This window comes from Seriola dumerili, unplaced genomic scaffold (assembly GCF_002260705.1).
Source record: "Seriola dumerili isolate Sdu_G_001 unplaced genomic scaffold, Sdu_1.0 BDQW01000267.1, whole genome shotgun sequence".
Lineage (NCBI taxonomy): Eukaryota > Metazoa > Chordata > Actinopteri > Carangiformes > Carangidae > Seriola > Seriola dumerili.
In genome coordinates, this window is record NW_019174522.1 from 736,670 (window position 1) to 758,094 (window position 21,425).

General features: G+C 39.7%; 1 protein-coding gene across 1 annotated transcript in view; it reads right to left on the reverse strand.

Moving 5' to 3' along the window:
* The window catches only part of LOC111230447 (teneurin-3), a 251,188-nt gene that overhangs the window by 132,583 nt on the left and 97,180 nt on the right, over positions 1-21,425 (reverse strand). Inside the window, exon 5 of the mRNA XM_022757188.1 lies at positions 14,636-14,903. Coding sequence (XP_022612909.1) covers positions 14,636-14,903 — 268 coding nt within the window. The remainder of the gene's footprint in view (positions 1-14,635; positions 14,904-21,425) is intronic.

Genomic DNA, 21,425 nt, shown 5'->3' on the forward strand with positions numbered 1-21,425 from the left:
GATTCGAAATTTCACTGCTCACCTTTAAGGTATGGTATGTGCCCTTTGGACCACCGACTACTGAGGTCTGCTGATGGAGCCCTGCTGGTAACTCCCCTGTCACAGCTTGTGGCAAAGGGTGCTATTAGAGCCCCCACCTCAGTGGAGCTCTGTGCCTGTTGAACTCAGTCCTCAGCTTCTTTCAAATCCCTTCTTAAAGCATTTCTTTTCGTGAAAGAATTTGCAATTGTTTGACATTGGTTATTTATATTGATTATTCCTATTTATTTGATCTTATTCATTTTATTCTTATTTTTTACTTCTTTTATTCTCGTTTTCATTGTTTACCCTTTTCTGTTTTTTTATTTCTTTTGTAACACACTTTGTAACTTTGTCAAGGGAAGTGTAATATAAATAAAGTAGGTCAGTGGTGGATTGAGCTTTAAATAGAAATATTTTACCTTACAGAATAATTGTTTTTATTACCCTGGAACAGTTTTCATCTAGAACCCCAAACATAAGTGGCCTTAATCAATCTTTATTATTGATCCAAAAATAGAAAAACAAATGTAGCTTGGTAAGTTGTTTTTTTTTTTGTTAGCAATAATTTTGTAGAATATCTTCAATTGAAGGATTCTCGAATAGAAATCAATTGTTGTTTTGTAAATTGTTCTGAAATAATTGCTTTCCAAGGTATTAAAATATTGAATCTGTCTTACAAATGATTTTATTTATCTTTGCTTTGAATAAATAAACATTTATCCTTATAGTAGGTGCACTATACACTATACTAAACTTTTTTAGTTTCTGTTTCCAGCTAAAAGCAACTGATTGACAACAAGTGACTGAAATGAAATATATCAAATTACATTACCTGTCCAGGAGCAAAATTGATAGTATGAAAGGAAATCACCTGTGCTATCTAGTAGTAGTGGCCTAACTACTCTGGTACCCATCACTTCAACAAATAGGGTTAGGGTCATCTCTTGCAACTTGTATCAGATTTTATGTCTTTACATCACAATGATTTTCATCCAACTCCTCCACCAACCTGAACAACCATCAACCCTCCGATACCACCCATAGGAGTGTCTCCTGAAATAGCGCCCCTACAGACGCAGGCCTACTGGACCTTGGTTGTCATAGGTGCAACACGCTGACTATATTGAGAGTGGCGTACTTACCTTTGTCGCCATGGTTACTATAATAACGGTCATGACTTGCTTAGGTTTAGGAAACGATCATGGTCTGGGTTAAAATAAGTACTTTTTCAACATTAGATGATCTTTGTTGTCATGGTTACAATAATAACAACATGGTTAACTTTGTCAAACGGTCATGGATAATCGAAACAATATAAACAGCTACTTTCACATGGGAATGGAACACCTCTCTTTGTCTTTCTTTATACTCCGTCACCGCACTTCTCCCTTTGCTGCTCTCATCGTTACTACGACCACTAGATGTCGCCTAGCAACAAAACCTAACTATGGGTCATAACAACTTGCTGCACAGACGACCTATGGACTCATTTTGTACAAGGGGACAGTCTCTTTTCATCACATATTTCTCTCATTCACTGTATATATGACTTGTAAGTGCATCTCCTCTGACAACCTACAACACCTGCTAAAAGCCCAACTTTGCACCTGCTGCACAAAGTGAAGGTTTGTTGAAATGAAAAACGACAAACACTTGTTGCATGGAAGGGGAGGTACAGTATATTTGCTTGTGCTTGGAAGTGTGCTGTCTTTTGTGTGTGTGCATGCATGGGTAAATTTGCCACTTCATTATTTACCATCATATTCAACTGCCTCAAGCCTCTATGGAGTCTGAGTGTTAAATAGTCACATTTTATTATGTTCTTATTTTGAGTGAGAGAGAATAAAACACAAAAGCCAGGCATTGTCCCGAGATTACACACATACACACACAAACACACACACACACACACACGCACACTATTCACCGCTGTGTATTTTCAGTATATATTGAAAATGAAAACTTGAGAGAAAGAGAAAAATCAATATAACAAAAGACTCAGACAAGAGCTGTCAGTGATTTATACCTAATTAAAAACAGGGTAATGTTAATGCAATCTGACAATGACTGTGGTCTCCCCTGAGAGACTAGAATGGTTTTCTTTTTCTATTTTTGCCACAATCCACACTTTAATATCAATTAATTATGAAGATGTAATTGGGCTGTGAACACTCGGAAACACCATGGAAAATATTGTTACTAATAACAGCAAAAAGATACCAGAAAATCAAGTTGCAAATATAATTCAAACAATCCTGAGAAAATTACAAACACAAGGATTTATGGGTAGTCAGACATGATGTTGACATCTGATAAGTTTGCAATTTGTCATCCTTGAAAGCTGGGCATGTTGAAATGAATTCTGTGTATTTCTTCTGGTGTTAGTTACCACACTGTTTAACTGAACAGTAAAGGTTTGGTAAATAAAAGTTTGTAGTTTTAATTTTACAGCACTCAAAAAACCACAGTGCTTCACACAGGGTGACATTTTCAAGACAAGCAGATCATAAAAACAATTTACGATCGAGAAACTGACAATGACATCATTTCTGTCACTGCACTCAAATATTTTGCAGTCATCCTAATCTGACATCAGGCACGTGCTCACATGTCTTCTTCACATGTCTTCTTTGGTTGAAAGAGCGACGTTTTCTATAATAGTGTCATGATCCGCCCCTTATATTTCTGAGTTTGGACACTTTCTTTGGACTTTGACTGGACTGTTTGGATTTTTGTTTAGTTCCTGTTTTACTTTGAAATAATTTACCTTGTGTGTCTCATGTTTGTTTTTACTTCCTATGTTTGTCGCGTTTCCTTCCTCAGTGATTGTCTGCCCCGCCCTAATGTGTTTCACCTGTGTTCTATTACCCATGCCTCCTTTGTGTATTAAAGTGTGTCTTTGTCTGTCCGTCTGTTTGCTTCAGATGAGGTTTCCCGTGTCTCTTTGTGCTTCTGCTCAGTTTTCAAGTTCATTGTGTTTTTTGTTTGCTTTTTTTGCCACACCTGACTAGACGTCTTTCTGCATTTTAATGAGAATATTATGTTTACTCTTTGTTAATAAATCTTTATTTGCCACCTACTGGTTTCATCATCTGCATTTGGGTCTAGGAGTAAACTTTAACACATGGTAGCTTTTCTTATGTGAGGAAGGTCCAGTTTGCCCATTGCTCTTTTTTACCAATGATATGCTACTTGTTTTGATAAAAGCTAGTTTAGCTATGTTTCCTGATGATTACACAGTGTATATCTCATCAAACAGTGTGGATGAGTTGAATGTTCTCTTTCAAAATGACTGATTTTGGATTAAATCTATCTTTAAATGTTGCCATTTTCCAAGGCCTTTGCCCAGAATGTATTTCCATTTGATTTCAAAGTTGATGTTTGGTTGGAAAAGTAAAAACACATAGCAAATCTGCTTAATAATGTTCAGTGTTCTTAAAATGTTCACTGTAATTCTCTTTTCTTTTGAGTCAAATGAAGGTGAGTCAGCTTTTACAGTGTCGTTCACCAATGAAATACAAACAACTTCATCATGCTAAGATTACAGGGCAATAACCGGCTTTGTTTTACCAAAATCTGTCACCAAAGGGACTTACAGTTTACCGGTACTCTTATATGATTATGAATCACATGAGCTCTGCTTGTAATTAGCAGTGTCATCTTAAACACATCAAATGCAAAAATGCAACATACTTTTCCCAAAATGGTTTAAAGATACATTTCAAGGATAAAGCATTCAATCTGTCTATTTATCTTGCATAAAACTAGAAACCTTTTAAGGCAGTAAATCAACAATCAGTAGCTTTAATCAAAGAATATTAGTCCTGGTATTTCCATCACCCCCCTGTTAATTATAGTCATATCAATCCAACCATAGTTGGCAGTTGAATATGAGCTGGAGACAGTTGTTTTCTGTGAGATTAGAGACGTGCAGTTTTCATAACGCTGCAGCACTGGAACATATACCGGGACGGGGCCTCCCCACAGGCACAAACACACAGCAGGGTGGCAGATAACGCACTAACAAGTCTATATGTGTTTTTATGAGTGTTTAAGTGCAAGTCAATTATAGCAGATACACAGTGAGGATAATCAAGTGTTAAATGACTGCAACCACAGTCTACTTGGCTGAGAGTAGCATGTTGTCAACCATAACTAATCTGGAAGTCCGCTAATAATAAGAGCCCTTCACATGTACCATTCTACAACCTGCATTTACATTACATTAACACTACTTACACTGGGCCTTTCAAGTGTTGTAGACAATAGGAGTGACAGAAGGGGGCTAATGTTGGTGCTGCTCCTGCTGCTGCTGTGTGTGTGTGTGTGTGTGTGTGTGTGTGCGTGTGTGTGTGTGTGTGTGTTGAAGTGTGACATAAAGTAACAAAAGGGAAGTAAGGTTGGAGATCCTCAGGAAGAAAGTGACTGTGACTAATGTGTGGATAGTAGATGCTGTATATACTGTAGCTGGCATGTCTAACACTGTGACAATAGCCAATGAACAACAGCTTTCTCCACACATTCCCGCCTACCAATGATCCACACACACAGCCGCAGCCTGCTACAGTATAAAAGGATCATTTCAATTTATATTTCACCCTTTTACTTGCTTTTCTCTCCATGTCAAAAAACACACAGACACCCACACAGACCTATTAAAAGAACTGCTTTGGACAGGCAACTGAGTTAGCAGTGTATTTTGTGCTGTTGTTGCATTTAGACATAAGTTGTTCAGGATAATATGTGGTGGGAGGCAGGGCAGCAGGTAAGTTGGAGAACCCTTGATGTTTCACACATGGTTTGGTAAAGTTATTTTTTGGATGAGAAAGTCAGGTCTTTTTTTTTGTTTTTTTGTTTTCAGAGGTAAAGAACATTTGTTTGTGTTTAGATGAGTTGAAAATAATTTCACTTCAAATTCTTCGGTTGTCATGTTATCGAAACTGTTTTCCCCTCGTTTCACACGGGGCATGATCATTTATATTTCTGCAATGTTGTTTATGGTGGAGTATCAATATGTGAAAAGTTAATTCTGAGATATTTTTGGGACAATTTTTTTAATTTAATTTATTTATTTAATGTAAAAAAACAAACAAACTGTAAAATATGCAGCTAGCATCTGGAGCTACTCCCCAAATTTCAAATAGACCTTTAAAAATCCCTTTTAGACTCAGTGACATTACTCCAGTAAATAAGTAGCCTGCTCTCTTGTGGTTTTCTTCAAATAAACATTGTGTCTGAAGTCACTGAACCTTTTCTGTATTAAACCAGACCATGATCTTCCCCACACCTTAACCAAGAGCTGTGAGCATATAAATGGAACCATTAAAGTGTGGTAATTATGTAGTACCTACAAGAAGATGTTTTGGTGGAAAAGAAATACATTGTCGAGGAATATTTTAGTCATATGTTTAGTATCAACAAGAAATGAAATTTATAGACAACCTAATGCTCTCACAATGACATTTCCTACAAACCATATTTTCACTTGAACCTTTGTTGTATAGAAATATAATTTCTAGGAGGCAGGAGTGCATCTTGGGAGGGGCTGTAAACCGTCTTTCATAGAGGTGCATGTCTCAGTTAGAAGTTCATAATTAAATAATTCAAAATATTTTTTTTAATTTCATGTTAGATGTACCAGAATGTAAAGAACTGCTGTCTAAATTACCGCAATTTTATGTTATGTTTGGTTGTGAATGTAAATGTAAATACACATGGATTCGGTGGCGTTCACATAGACGTGGTCACTGAGTGTGTTTGTTTCAAAGCAATGAAAAGTGAGCAACAGTTTAGTCCATGTTGACCTCTGTTGTGCTGTGTGAAGAGTTTTGACAAAGTGAACTGAACAATACCAGATCCAGAAGTGTTGTCCTGTGTGAAGCAAACAATGTGGTAGCAACAATGAACAGGCAATCGATGAATCAATTAATTACAATTTAAAATTTGTACAAGATTTTTGTTGTTGTTGTTGTTGTTGTTGTTGTCGTTGTTGTAGTAAGAATAAAACCTTTTTACAGCACAATTAGTACAGACAGGTCGAACGCACAATCGTCAAACTAGCCAGGTCAGCCTGGCTCATCACGAACTTCCAAAGCCAAAATATAAATCAACTTAAAAACTCAGTCGTTTACATTCACAGAGCCTCCAGCAAATGGAACTAACTACCAACACATATAAAACAAATCAGAAGCAAATACTTGTTTAAAAAAATGACTCAAACAGAAACTGATGGAAGAGACCACACTACAGGAATGATACCACCTGCCAGGATGTGTGTCTGTTTTAGTCCTCAGCATTAGACAACTGTTTAATATCTGTACATGCATTGTTTAAGTTATGTGATATGTTGAGTATTTAGATTTTTAATTATGTAATTTTGTTTAGACTGACAGGGCGTCGTACAATGCTTCATTGTTTGTTTGTTGTTTGTTTATATACAGTTTTGTGTATGAATGATTTTATGTGGACCCCGAGAAGATTAGCAACCGCTGTAGTGGAAGTTACTGGGGATCCCAATAAAGAATAAAGAATAACACGAGTAACGTTAAGTTTTGAGGAAAATTGGGAAAGTATTTCTTTGAGATGAAAAATGTATGTCATATACTGTTTTCACAGTATATCTCATGTGTGTGTGTGTGTGTGTGTGTGCGTGTGTGTGTGTGTGTGTGCATGTGTGTGTGTGAGATCAACACCTGCTCAATCCAGTGACCAGTTGTGTTGGGTGTCCTGTAACGTAACAGGTGACAGGCACCGACATGAATCTGTGTGTGTGTGTGTGTGTGTGTGTGTGTGAGCACAAAACATTTGTCTTTAAGAGAGTGTGTGTAGAGATTATCACCTCTAAATGAGGACATTCACACTCTCCTGTCAAGTCTCACCCCATTTCTCCAAGGAGCCTAATAAATGGCGATAAAGGCTGTTTCCTGGTCCCTCCTTGTCCTCGGAGGGACTGTGGACGCAGAAACCATGAACTGGCCTTAACACACCTCTTCACTTCTCTCTGAGTTTTAAGGTCTGTCACTGTCAGTATCAGTTGTAGCTACAGAATTGAACATAAATCTGTGTCAGTGTTCACCCCAAATTATCCAAAAAAAGACATTTGTTTCATATTGTCTTCTAAAGCACTGTCTTCTGTCAATTTTGAAAGTATATAATTAGCATAACAAAAGTCTAGGCTGTACAAGTGCTCAATCCCTCAATTTCCCCAGAAAAATGTGTCAAACACATCTTTCTTACTTATTGTCTCATTTTGAATACATTTTTTTTTTTCAAAATATCTGTGTTTTTCTCTTCTCTCAGTAGAAACACTCATTCGAGAATCTCTCAATAGCTGCTGTTCAGTGGGATTGTGGGAGACGTGGAGCACAGTGGGGAATATTGTATCTGTGTGGTGGCAATAAACTGGAAGCAAGAAATGCACTGTCTGTTCGTCACTACATATTTGATACAATATGTCATAAAATATTGCAGGGGTTTCCGACCTTTTCCAACTCATGGCCCGCATCAGACCCAATAACAATACAGAGGCCAAGTAATGCATTCACAGATGCCTCTTTATTGTAATGACTACGATCGAACATTCAGGGCACTGAAAGCAGGGGATGCTAATTTTTTCTTCATTGTTTGACGGAGGAGAGATCACTTGTTGATTTACCATCTGTCCCGGACTCTTTCCTTTTAATTCTTCCTGTTGCTAATCAGCTTTCTATTTTGATTCTCCTGTTACTGCCATGGATGTGATCTTTTCCTATCATTGGTTTATCTCTGTGAAAGGCTTTAAAAAGGGGGAAAAAAACAATGAGAGGAGTTTTTCATTATTTTCTAATGTTTTTAAAGATCATTTCATTTTAAAACATTTAAAAAGATAACTTACATTGATGTTTTTATTTTTTATAATTACATCTTTCACCAAAATTGTACAGTTTTGCAAATGATTTGTTGGCCCATTTGCAATGCCTTCACGGCCTGCGGCCCACAGGTCGGGAGACACTGGAATATTGTATATCATATACAAAATATTTACTTTTTGGTACAGACCCTTCAAAATGCACAGATATTATATAGTGATGCAGTAAGCTACATACAGTATATGTAATCCTTTATCTGTTCTGACTAATTGTGGAAATACTGTGGAACATTTTAAGTACTCGTTCTGTGCCCGTTGAAAATGTGCCTGTTGGTAGGGGCTGATTGTTTGGCATGTGTTAATCCAGCTTGCAGCTTTCTTGAGAGCATCATCCAAACAACACACCAGCCAAATTTAAAGTTGATCGGATGAGCAGTAGTCAAGAAAATCAAAATACATCCCCGCTGCATCAAAACGCTTTTGACAATGTGCCTGCAGCACCCCTTCTAACCGTGGTTGCTCACAACAGGACACAGGCACACAAAGCTGCCATTAGTTACCATAGTGATCTATTTGACTAGTGTGAGCTACCATTCTCAGGCCAAAAAGCCAGGTTTAAACCAACGTGTAACTCATTAATCTCAGCATTAATCAGCCCTTCCCATACAGAAACGTAATACATGACATATATGTCCCTATATCAAAAGTGATGTTGCCATATATGTCACCTATTATGGGATATATTATTATCACAAATTTAGATCCTCTGGATATATGAAGATATAAATTTATATCATATATGAAATACCTATAGTAAAATTTACACACAATATATCAAATATATCTATATGATGAATTTCTATATGGTATAACATGTTGAGACCATATATGGTAATGAATTATATTTGATTTATACACACAGTTTATCAAATCTATAAACATATACAATTTATATGTACCTTTCATTGATTTTAAACATGTCTATCTTCACATTCTAGGAAAGTGGTCTCAGACTTTTTGGATCCTACTGTTTATAATATATACATATACTGACAGGGTTTGCATAACATACTGTATGTCTACAATATAAGCATACATACATAAGCATTTGTATGGACTAGACATATATGTCATGAAATTTTTCCAATTTCTGAAATTTTACATGTGTTTTTATTATATATATATATATATATATATGTATATATATATGTATATATATATGTATATACTGTATTTCATGCATGGAAATTCAATATATGTGCATATTACACTTGCGTATGGGATTTTACAGTGTGACTGTCATTCTGATGTCATGTGTTTACGTTGAACCATATATGGAGCACTGCTCCCTGTGAGCTCACAGCTACATGGTCCTCTAGCGACGTAACTGACGAGACTGACAGCAATAAAGCACAAAGGAAAACAAATGTCTATTACCCAGGGTAGTGTCAGATTAAATTATAGCACAGAGCCATTTATCACTCAACATCACATAGGCTAAGGAGCTGGTATGGAGCATACCTTCACCTCAGACGTTAAACATTAAATGCACAACCACTCAACAGAAGAAGAAGAGCAGCCGCCATAAAGAGATCAGGGAGACAACAGAGGAGAGAGCGAGGCAGCAGAGAACACAGAGGAAACAGTATGTAGGGTAAAGGTATGTGACAGCTGGTTAATGTTTTGTCTGCAAAGTTTAACTATAGAGTCTATATGATACCATGACCATTTGACACACACACACATACACATACACACAAAAACACACACACAAAGCACTCAGAGCATCATCTTTCAAAATTCATTCCACCCCCCATCGAGTGTGGTATGTATGACGGTATGTGGAAGAAATAGTAAATCTCTCCCTCTCCTCTTTCTCTCTCTCTCTCTCTCTCTCTCTCTCTCACTCACACACACACACATACACACACACACACACACACACACACACACACACTCACTCAAACAGACTTGTAGATAAAACAAGTTGTGGACAGGGTGAGAAAAAAACTATCAGCTCTCAGGTGGAGCTGAAAAATAAATGCTGTGTGACCTGGAGGCACTCCCTGCATGGCAAATCAAACACATACATCCTCTGCTGGACGCTGTAGTCAGCACTCCTTCTCTGTCCTGCAGACACACAAATCCAACATCCACAAAGCTGAAGTACTACATTGGGTGGTTGGTCTGTCCCTCCCTTTCTTTCTTTCTTTCTTTCTTTCTTTCTTTCTTTCTTTCTTTCTTTCTTTCTTTCTTTCTTTAATAATGTGTAAATATTATTAAATTGTGCAGCATAATAATTAGTACCATTAAGCTGCAATCAGTAAGCCTCTGTGGTTCAATTCAGACCTGCCATTAACATGCGTCTCCACATGCATCACCAGTGACCACTGCAAATGAATATGTATGTGTTGTTGTTTTTAGCCAGTCCGACTGTGATGGAGGGGTCCATTGTCAATGTGTTTGTGTGTGTGTGTGAGAGAGAGAGAGATAGAGGGACAAGGAGGGCCTGAGCGAATCAATGCGCTGCACACAGCTCTACATGAAATAAAGTTTTATCCATTTGAAATAGTGAAATATTTTCTGTTCATTATGAAACTGTTGGCACTAATCAGACTGTGACAGAGGACGTCAGTAGAGGAGGCGGTCCTTCCCAGGATGCATTCACATTCACACTGCTAAAAGCATGTGGCCTCATGTGGTCCAGACCACCCCTGAATGTGGTCTGAGTGATCAGATCTCAAATGAGTCCTCAATGCATCTTGGGTGCGTTCAGACCTGAACTTAAGAGTTGAGCATTGGTGATCGGATCACCTGAGACGGATGTTGATGCTGGGTCTGAACAGGTCTGAACAGGGCCAGTTTGAGACTGCATTAGTAGTATCAGCAAGAAGCAATTGCTTATGTTGCATGAAAACATCCTTTTGTTCTGCTGGCAGCACAGGAGGACATGTTTTTAAGTTATTATAAAGTGGACGAGAGGAGAGGATTCAGAGTAGATGGATGGGTCAACAGGTTATGTAGCTTTTTTTTTATCCATGATGATGATTGTTACCATGACAACAAAGGTCCCCTAACCTTCACAAAATAGCCAAACCAAATCAAAATCACTATGTTTCCCTAACCTAAACCCATTTGCTATTTCAACTCAAACCATTATCTTTCCCAAACCCTAAACAACCAAACCAATCCAAACCAGACCAGACCAGACCAGACCAGACCAGACCAGACCAGACCAGACCAGACCAGACCAGACCAGACCTGACCAGATCAGATCATTACCATATGGTGTAAGATCAGAAGACAGTTTTGTTTTTGAAACCGCAGCATCCTTCTGTCAGTAATAGTGTGGGATCAGAAACATGGTTTTGGACAGTGTGGGCCAACAATGTGTTTTGTTGTTTAACTTGGAGAACTTGTTGTTGCAGTTTTTATTCTACTTTCTGACCACGTTGGCCCAGTGACCCCTAATGTTACAGAGAGATGCGGAGGATTGCTTACCCTCATGTGTTGTTAAGGCTTGGGATTTGCCTGTATGTTCCTGAAATAAAGTCCAACTTTCAGGGGTGAATTGGTTACTACCTTAGTTACCCAATTTACCTCCACTTAGTGTCACTCCACAGTTCTCGTCCTGTCTTCACAATAAAAGACATACTCAACCTATAAAATATACAAATATATATATCTGTGGAGATTCTCATCCAGGGCGTGGTTATCCAAGAAACGTTGAATCGTGGGCAACTGTACTTGAAGATGTTTCACCTTTCATCGCAGAGGCGTCTTCAGTTCTGACTGACTGGAGGGGAATTCCATTTAACCTCTGCGGGGTCCTTATCAAGGCCACTGATGTCACTTGGTTGGTAAATGTGCGTTTCCTGTTCAGAGCGACTGCACAAAAAAGGCAGCGCTCTCTGAGAAAAGACGCTGGATACAGCGCTTTTTCTCCAGGCGGCCGCAGCATACGCCCCCTCCGCATTGGGAACAATTGAAAAAAGACGCTGGGATTTAGAAAAAAATGCTAAATGGGCACACGCCCGCATGCAACCGATGAACAGGCACTACACTACGACTGGTCCTACTGATAGGGAGAAATCTTCGCTTTTTCTCCGTCTGTCTTTTAAATTTCTCGACAACCGGTGATCCAAACACCTTCAAACGAGCCAGGTGTATTGCTGAGGATCCGAGGAAGTGCAGTGTTAACTGTGGTTTTTTGGATGAGCTGTTTCTCGAGACCCTTACCCTAACATACCCTAACCTGAATCCCAAAATCCAAGTCTGCCCCCACAAAAAGGAGTTTCTAGCCATGCAGACCTCAATTAAAGTCCCCGCTGGGACATAAAAACAAGGGGCACACCCACACACACACACACACACACACACACACACACACACACACACACACACACACACACACACACAAACACACACAGTTACAAAGACAATAAATCTGTCACTCTCCTTTTCGCTGGGTGAGAGACATTAATGAGAGCAGGACAAAAAAAGAGAGGGTGAGGAGGGAGTGAATGAGGGAGTGTGATGAACAGAGGGTCATGGCTGAAGTTGCACCCATAAATTGTGTATATGTGTGTGTGTGTGTGTGTGCGTGTGTGTGTGTGTGTACGTGTGTGTGTGTGTGTGTGTGTGTGTGTGTGTGTGTGTGTGTGTGTGTGTGTGTGTGTGTGTGTGTGTGTGTGTGTGTGTGTGTGTGTGGGCAGTGGAGGGACAATAGGCCTTTACACAGTCGCCAGCATGATGTTACACTCTGCTGGAGAGAACAGATTATCAGAGAATATCAGAGTAACAGAGTGAATATCAGAGAACTGTGTTTAGGGCTCAAAGAAAGAACTACAAATCATCCAGTGAATAGGGATTCAAAGTTAAATTATACAATAAAACCCATGTCACAGCCAAAAAGAAAGACAGGCTGACCTCGGGTGCTTGCTAGTGCTTTGAAAGGACAACCGCGAATACAAGTCCGAAGTTCCAGGAAACTAAAAGTCTTCCACGGAGACGCTGGTTCAGTGTATATTTGGATTCACAGTCAGAAAACGAGCGACAGGTTCAGAGAATTTATTGTGGTTGGTTGGATATCTTTTGTCTGAACAGCAGATTATTTTCATATGATTTGGGGCAGACAGATTAAAGTAACACGGCCCCATGTTTGGGACCAGATTAACCAATTCAAACATTTGAAAATGGTTATAGTCTTGTTTAATAAATGATATGTATATTTTGCTACATAAAGTACAGAACATTTAATAACCACAGCCCTCTAACCGCTGTGTTTGACTTTGAGAGGTCTGCCAGACGTTAGCATTTCAGGACATATATCAGCTTTCTTTTCAATCTTTATAACTCGCAACAAGACACAGGCTAATAGCAAACAAACTAAGAGTATAATGAATTCAATAATAATGAAAGGCCTTTTGGCCTGATGTTCTTCACATATTTAAATTTCTTTGCAGCAAAGTTAGGCAGCGACAGAGGACAGATTTGTTAATAGGCTGAAGCGAACTCGCCTACAGACACAGATCTAACCAGACAAAGGTGGTCAAATGAATAATAATGAGCGTGGGTTATGCACCCTTGCTGTGTCTCAATTCAGGGGCCGCATCCTTCAAAGGCTGCATTTGAAGACCGACTGCGTCACAGCGGTGCGACTACACTGTCCAATCAAAGGCTTTCAAAGGCTCCTTCAAATGCATCCTTCTTTTCCTGGACCATGACGGATCCACCTGTTGGATCTTTCATGGTCCAGGTGGACTGACCTATCTGAAGATTCATTGCACTCTGGTAATGAAAATAATATTGGAACAAATAACACTGACAGAGAGCCTGAGGATTACACTTTTAAAGTATTGTATTGGGTTTCAGCTCAGTTCAACAGCTAAACAGCACAACTGAGGACCTTAAAACCTCAAGTCTTTGTGAAAAAAAGGTTACGTGTTGTCAAGGTTGCTAGGCGACAGAAGCCATGCTTTGCAACGCAGCGGTAAGGGCGATCACAGGTAGTGACGCTCAGCGAAAATCCTCTATAGACCAGACCGTCTTATTTCATCTCGGCCTTCGAAGTCTACATCGCCTACAAAGGGCCAAGCATTCATAGACCACGTCCTCCGAAGGATGCGGGCCCTGAACTGGGACACAGCTCCTCACTGTCTGAAGTCCAGAACCCAAGATGGCGGCCTTCGGTTCCACATGATGCCATCATGTCATGTTGCACTTTTATGTAACATTTGTTACTCATTCACGCTTTGACTTCAGTAGCATAGCAAAACATCTGGGGTGAATAAATAAATATAAGTTAATGGTATTTAATTAAAAAAGGGACTGGTGAGAAGAGTGGACCCCTGTCTGTAAATCTGGGATGACCTCCAGATGGTCTCTAATTTAAAATGCGATACAGTTTTTGTTTGACTGGCCGGGTGTGTTTTGGTGGTATATTGTGGTCTACTATTTAAAGTACCAGTTAAATTTGCTAAACATTGATTTGTTTGTGATTTGACATAAAATGGACATTGGGTTTGTCTTGATAGGACAGTGAGTAACCCAGGAAGGTAGAAGAAGAATTCTGCTCGAGGAAACATAACATTCCTGCCATGAAAGGAAATCCCCACTAAGTGTCAGTCACTAACATCCCTCCATAACCACCATAATTAGCAATGCTGACAACTCTGGCTGTGACTCTTTAGTGTCAAGTTCAGGCCTAGTGCAAAACCTATAGAAGAAAAATGAAAAGACACAAAAAGTAAGATAAAGTCACTCTACCTTGTTTCCAGAGGCACATTGCTACCCAGCACCCAGCTGTCTTGCAGCGGGACGCTCTCGGGGGGTGTGGTCTGCAGCTCGGCTGGTGACTGGCCGGCCACAGGGGCCGGGCTTCCAGTAGGAGGGGTTAGCTGCCGCGTTGAATTCAGGGACTGGCCAGCGTGGTGCGTTGAGCCCAGAGATTGGTTGAGAGCTGTTATTGAGGGCTGCTGGCGGTGAGGGGGGGGCACAGGAGGCAAGGTGGAGCCGTGGTGATTGGATTGTTGCTCTGTCAACAGAAGAGAAGCGTGGTTGTTATTTACATATTTTTATTCTGTGACAATCTACAACTTTATGTGAGGTGCATTTTTGGACATCTTGAGAAATCAAAAAGATTCTATTTCCAAAGTCAAACTCTAACTTGGTTTTATAAGGTTCTCTGTCAGGTCACCTCACTCTTCAGAGACAGCGGGAAAAGGGGCATAGATGGCAGGAAACTCAGTGGAGATAAGAAAATGTCCCATAACATGAAGTTAATAAGAATAAGAATAAGAAGGGCAGCAGTGCAAATGCAAGTTCAGTCTCTTTTCAATTGTTTTAGAACTTGTTGAGGAGTTTACTTTCATTGTTACCATGCTAGCATGCTAACCACCTAATGCCTTAAGGGTAATTAAATAGTCTATATTTGAATTGATGGGGTTGTAATAGCACGATAAACACTAATTTCATTCATGCACCCATTTGTTTTTCTTTTTTTCCCCCCAAAATAAGACAGATCATCAGAGTCAACATCTCTGATATAAAACAAAACCTAATGCTGCCTTTACACTGACCTGCTACATTTACTTGCTCTCCAACCTGTAGGAAACTTCAACTAATGGTTCCTATATCTGATCAGCCTCTGCACTGGACAAAATATTTAGCACTGACTTTTATACATAACCTGATTTTGATATTGTAGGTGTAGAATATATGTAAAGTATAATATGTATATATGTATGATGTATGAAAGCGACCTGTTCCACATCAGTTTTGCTCTGAGGAATACAAAAACTTTGAAGCTCAATATCTGTCTGTCAATATAACTGCTCAGAATGCAGATAGAATCTTATGATTTCAAAGTGACAATTTGATTCAACTCTCGGGGGGAGGGTGCGCTTTGTCCTAAAGGACCTGCGGACACTGCTGCTTAGTGTGCCTTTAAATCATGATCCCACCACCTTAGATCACATTTCTTTATCACAGTGCCACACACCGTCATCTGTAGAGAAACAGAGCTGTCAGCACCTTAACCACAGAGAAACAGGTGTTGCTGTGACTGACTATCACAGACTTTTACTGCTCATCAAAGTAAGTATGAACTCCTGTAATGCAGTAATTAGCAAAAATCTAACTACGGTGCCTGTACGAGTTTGACCCGTTGACATAAAAACCAGTGATTCTTTCTCAGCCCCTTTAAATAATCAGCCCTCAGGCTACAGATGGACAGATTGAAAATGCTGAGGAAGATCAATTGCAGAACTTTACTCTTTATGAAGGAAGAGGCGATGAAATTGAATGCAAAATTTAAAAAATATTGTCCTCAGGTTTACATACATACAGTGTACTGTATGTTCACAGGACCGATTTTGCGTGTGTGTGTCTGTAAGATGTTTGAGTGGTGGTTCTCTCAGCTGACTGCAAGTCTATGCTGTTTTTCTCTAAATCCCAGTTAAATTTGCATTAACATTGGCAAAGTTCACACACGTTGTCGCTTGCTCCTTTCATTTCCTCTCTGCTGTATTTCAGTTAAGCCCCGAGGCGCCTTTCCCCAGAGCAAACATCCACCAGCGGAGTCACGTGTTCAATTTCATGTATTTCTTGTTACTCTCAATGTCAGATGTGTTTTAAGTACAATGTGTGTTTCATGGTGACGAAGAAATCCAGTGAAAATCATCTAATTACTATTACGTTACTACTGCTGAGAAACATCATGATATCCTTGAATCTGCATCCAGGCTCACATCTCCATGTTTTTGTGGTACAGGGCGGGCAAGGCTGCTGAGAACTGTAACCCAACGCTGCGCTCGTCTCCGCCAGACTGAATACTGATCAGTCATTGGCCTTCACAAAACCCTGCTTTGTTTTTGTAAAAACATTTGCTCAACGTTGACCTGGCTTCAACTTTTTCTAGCTGTTTCTTCCCTGTGCTTTTCAGCTCCTCTGCCGTCCTTAGGGTGCTCTGAAGGAAATGAATGACAACGCTGGTATTTGATTTGCATAAAGAGCATCACATCTCCATTTCCCAGCCCTGCTGTTATTCATTCTCCACTGCCCTTACTAGAAAAAATAGAAAGCAAAGAGAGAAGAGAATGGAGATGTGCGAGAGTATAGATATATATGGGGCACTTATGTAGATCTTTAAGGCTAAATGCTGAATGCCACACACACACACAAACACGAACACACACACACACACACACACACACACACACACACACACACACACACACACAGAGAAAAGTGAGGATTTTAAAATTAGTGTTCAGGCATCATTAACAAGTCTACATCTGTATCACTGCAAATGTATATCTAAACACCTTTTATGCACTCATGCTGAGCAGCATACAGACAGAGAGAGAGAGACACACACACACACACACACACACACACACACTACCCTGGGTACTGTTTGCCTGATAACAGATCTCAATGAGGGGGAGGCAGGGAGATTTATCAGGCTAGTTGACAGACAACAAGCTGTCTCAGTGCAGCAGATGTATCCACTCATACGCATGGATGTGTCAGGATCAATGTCCCACTGGATCTTCCCAAATATCTCTGATGTGTGTGTTTGGTATCATGAAGCCTAATGTCAGGATGAGTGTGTGTCTGTCTGTGTAAACCCTTAAACCCTTAAAAATGTAATGAAGCCAAAGGGATAGCATGCATGGACCAGGTCATTTATATATGAGGCATATTCATGCTATATTTAAGAGAAAGATTAAAGTAAGTTTCAACTTGTAATTTTTGTCATGTTAAAACATTTTCATGAAACAGGGAAAGCAGCAGAACAGAATTGAGGGCTTCTACGAACTCACACACAGATATCTGCAAAACAGTTTCCTCATCACGGCTCTTCACAAATCAACTTTTACGGAGGAATAAGAACCACATTGCTAACTTTCAAACATGTTGTTTCACTTGGTCGGCTAGGGTTGTGAAATCAACACTACCCAGTTCGAGAGAGGGCAGAAATCACACTCGATTATTTCCATTGAAGAGAGTCTGTGAACATGAGTCATATAAAGGAAGAGAAGCTCATTACAAATGAAAACAGTCTGTATACTGTGTTTCCATGTTGTAATGAAACCGAGGTCCTGTGAAGAGTCACGGCCTGCGGGGTCAGCTACTGTGCCCCACCAAGTGACGTCCCGCTGGGGCATGATGCCTGTCAGACAGCAGCCTCATCAGTTCAAACTTGACACTGACAGTGACGACTGTCAGTGTCTGCGCTGTATTAATCTCACGACACTCTTCTTGGTCGGTAAACATGTCTTTTTCTTTTGACAATGTTGTAACATGGGCTTGCATCACATGTGTAACACATCTACAACACACAGTCCGGTGATGGCCATTAGGGCAGCCTATTCTTTGTGATGTGAGAGGATACAGAGGGTGTTTATGGTTTCTTCAGCTGACAGACAGAAGATTTGTGCTTCATGAATTACCCTGACTTCAATAACCCAGAGGTGTTAAAAATAGGACTGACACAGCTGTTATATTTATTTTTTCTAATGCAGCCAGGAAGGAGCGACACACTGCCTTCAGATGTTTTGTGAAAATGGCCCCAGAAGTGTTACATAAATCCTTCACTGCCAAAAGATTTGCATGGTCTCTAAATGGTATCTTGTCTGATTTGTATCCTGTAGCGGCAAAGGCAGCCGATGGTCATGGTTTCCACAGTCATTATGCAATTTCTAACACGGCTGCCAATTTAGTTATTGATAACGTGCAGATAATTAATTACTGGAGACGGAATAATTATCTGTCCGGTATGTAGAGGAGAAATTGATCTGCAGTAAACTGTGAACTACATATGTTGTGGATAAGGTCAGTAAAACATTCAAGGGCAATTAAAAGACAACATTGTGAAATTCACTGACAACAGGCTGTCTGTGGAGAACCGCTCCTCTCTGCGCAGGACTGTTGTTGGCTTCCACCTCTACGAGCAGACGGCTAGCATAGCTGCTAGTGAATATAGACTGCTTATGCAAGTGGAGAACATTAATGTTACTTCTTCAACTCCGATGCTGAATGTTTGCTCCTTCAATCCACATGAATATTGGAAAGTAGTATTCAAAGACTGAAAAGGGCTCCGGACCGGAGGTATTAGCAAAACAGAATACCTTCAAACTTAAGAAAACACATGTGGGAAAGCTGGACAGTCCGACCTGTAGCTATCCAATTAATTTGTTTTGAATATTTCCAGGATTTTTGCTGTGGCAGCTGAAGCAGCAAGAGAGGGTCAGGGAGGGAGAGCTGTAGCTAATGAAGGGAGAGATGTAGCAGAGGAAGAGGACAGCAGCACAGAGTAGTATATTTACAGTGGAGCACCTTATATATGGTAATATTTAATAATCAATTCAAGAGAGTCTAATTCAGGATCAAATTCTATGAGAAACACTGACGGTAATCCAACCCTACTACCAGGGACTTAAAAAAATGAATCCAAAAGAACACAATTGTCTATTACAACCAAGTTCTGATTCCTGCAGGACCTTGATGAATGAATTCAACAAGCAGCTGGAGTAGATGAAGTAAACACCCCCTATAATCATGACACATACAAACACACAGGCACGTCGCTACTAAGATTCATTTTGAACAAAATTCATTACCTGAAGGTATGTGGGCAAATGAGCTTTTCAAATTTATTCCACCTCCCTCGGTCAACATAAAAAAAAATCCTTGGACAATCAGTGTTGTGGAGACGGTTTAGCCACTCCGGAGAAAAAGATATATACATATACAGTATATATATATAAATAAATATATCTTAACAAGAAGCCAAAAACTTCCCACAATTCTAAGTAACTGGAGACAAAACTTTAATTTTTACTCCATGTAGATCATAAAACCTTGAATATTAAAACAACTCACTGAAATCGGTAGAGAAATATAAAACAGGCAACAGGCTGAAGCGACCAATGCGGCGTCTTTGTATATATGTCTATGGTCATAATTGTTTATTTTAACGATGACTGTCCCACATCTGTAACCATGACGACAAGGCTCATCTAACCTCATTCTAACCCAAACTGTTGTTTTGGTGTCTAAACTGAAACCATGAGCAATTTCATAAGCTTAATCATATGTTTATCATTGTAACCATAACGATGAATGCCTGGTACACTGGGGCCAGTGCACTCCTCAGGTTTATAGCTGTAACCATGACGACAAAGATCCTGTACGCCATTATTTTAGGAGACAATGGGATGTATCAGGGACAAATAACCTATATGTGGTCGTTCAGGTTGTGTGACACGTTACTGGGAACAGATGATTACCAGCACCAGTCATACCAGTCATAAAAAACAATGTCCCACTGGGATAATTATTATCTAAATATGAGATGATTATCTAACTGTGGTGTTCTGTGGCTGCTCTGTAGGCACGCTGCTTTCCGCAATTTACAAGCTTCACTATGGCACTCCATCTATCTGTGTGTCAATTGCTCTCTGTTCGTGCACAGATCTTCTTCTCTCTCTTCATCACTACCTTCCCTCTCTCACTCTGACCTTTTCATAAACCATGTCAAAAGTTATATATTTATTTCATCAGTGTTTGCAGGTTTTGCTGTTTTTCTCATCTCAGACTTCACTGTGGATTTAAAGGTATGTTCAAGGGTTCTCTGACATTTTGTTGTGGGAATCTTTTCTACAAGATCTAGTTTACAGCACAATACACTGTATGTTTGATGTATGGTCTCATAGAGTCATGGAGAACTGTTGTATGTGTCATAACAGACCTTTGTGAGCACAGGCAAGAAAGAAATTATGACAAACAGCAACAAAGGTTAAAAATGTAACATAAAAGTGATGCTGAGTGAAATTGGGAAGATAAAGTAAATTGTCAAAGCATGAGAAAAATTAAATTGGAAAAAGGAACTAATAGTGAAAATATATAAATTGAACAAGACAAGGGAGGCCAGTCGATGCTCAGGTCAGTATTTGTGTTAAACTCCATCACTGTTGACATAAAAATTGAACAAGGAGAGAAGAAAAGAGGGTACAGAAAGAACAGGAGGTGACACAGGAAGTCAATTAAAAGTTTCAGAAGCAACAACAATGGTCAACAGAGATTAGATGAGGTGGAGAAGGAACAATATGGACTGTAAGAGAGGCGCAGCGAGAGGCAGACAGAAAGACACAGGGATGTACACAGATGGTAGTAGTGACAGATTCAGAGGACAAAAAAGAAAAAAAAGAGAGGAGAGAATAGATCCTGGTAAAAGTAAAAGACTCATCGACATAGTGAAAAAGGTCAGTAGAAGAGTTAAGACCCGTGGTTCTTGAAGCGTGAAAACTCATTCCACCTCTGGACTCCTGGCAAGGAGAGGGGCGTGAGGCAGGCCTCTTTCCCGAGCCAGGAGCTGCCTTTGTGGGGCATGTGGGCGGAGAGTGCCCCACTCTACTCAGTGACCCACACCAGGGGAAAGGATAGAAGAAATAAAAAAAAAAATTAAAAACCACAGAAATCAGGGGAGGCTTACAAAAAAGTGAAATTACAGATAGAGCAGGTGGCATTTGTTGTTACAAATAAAAATAAG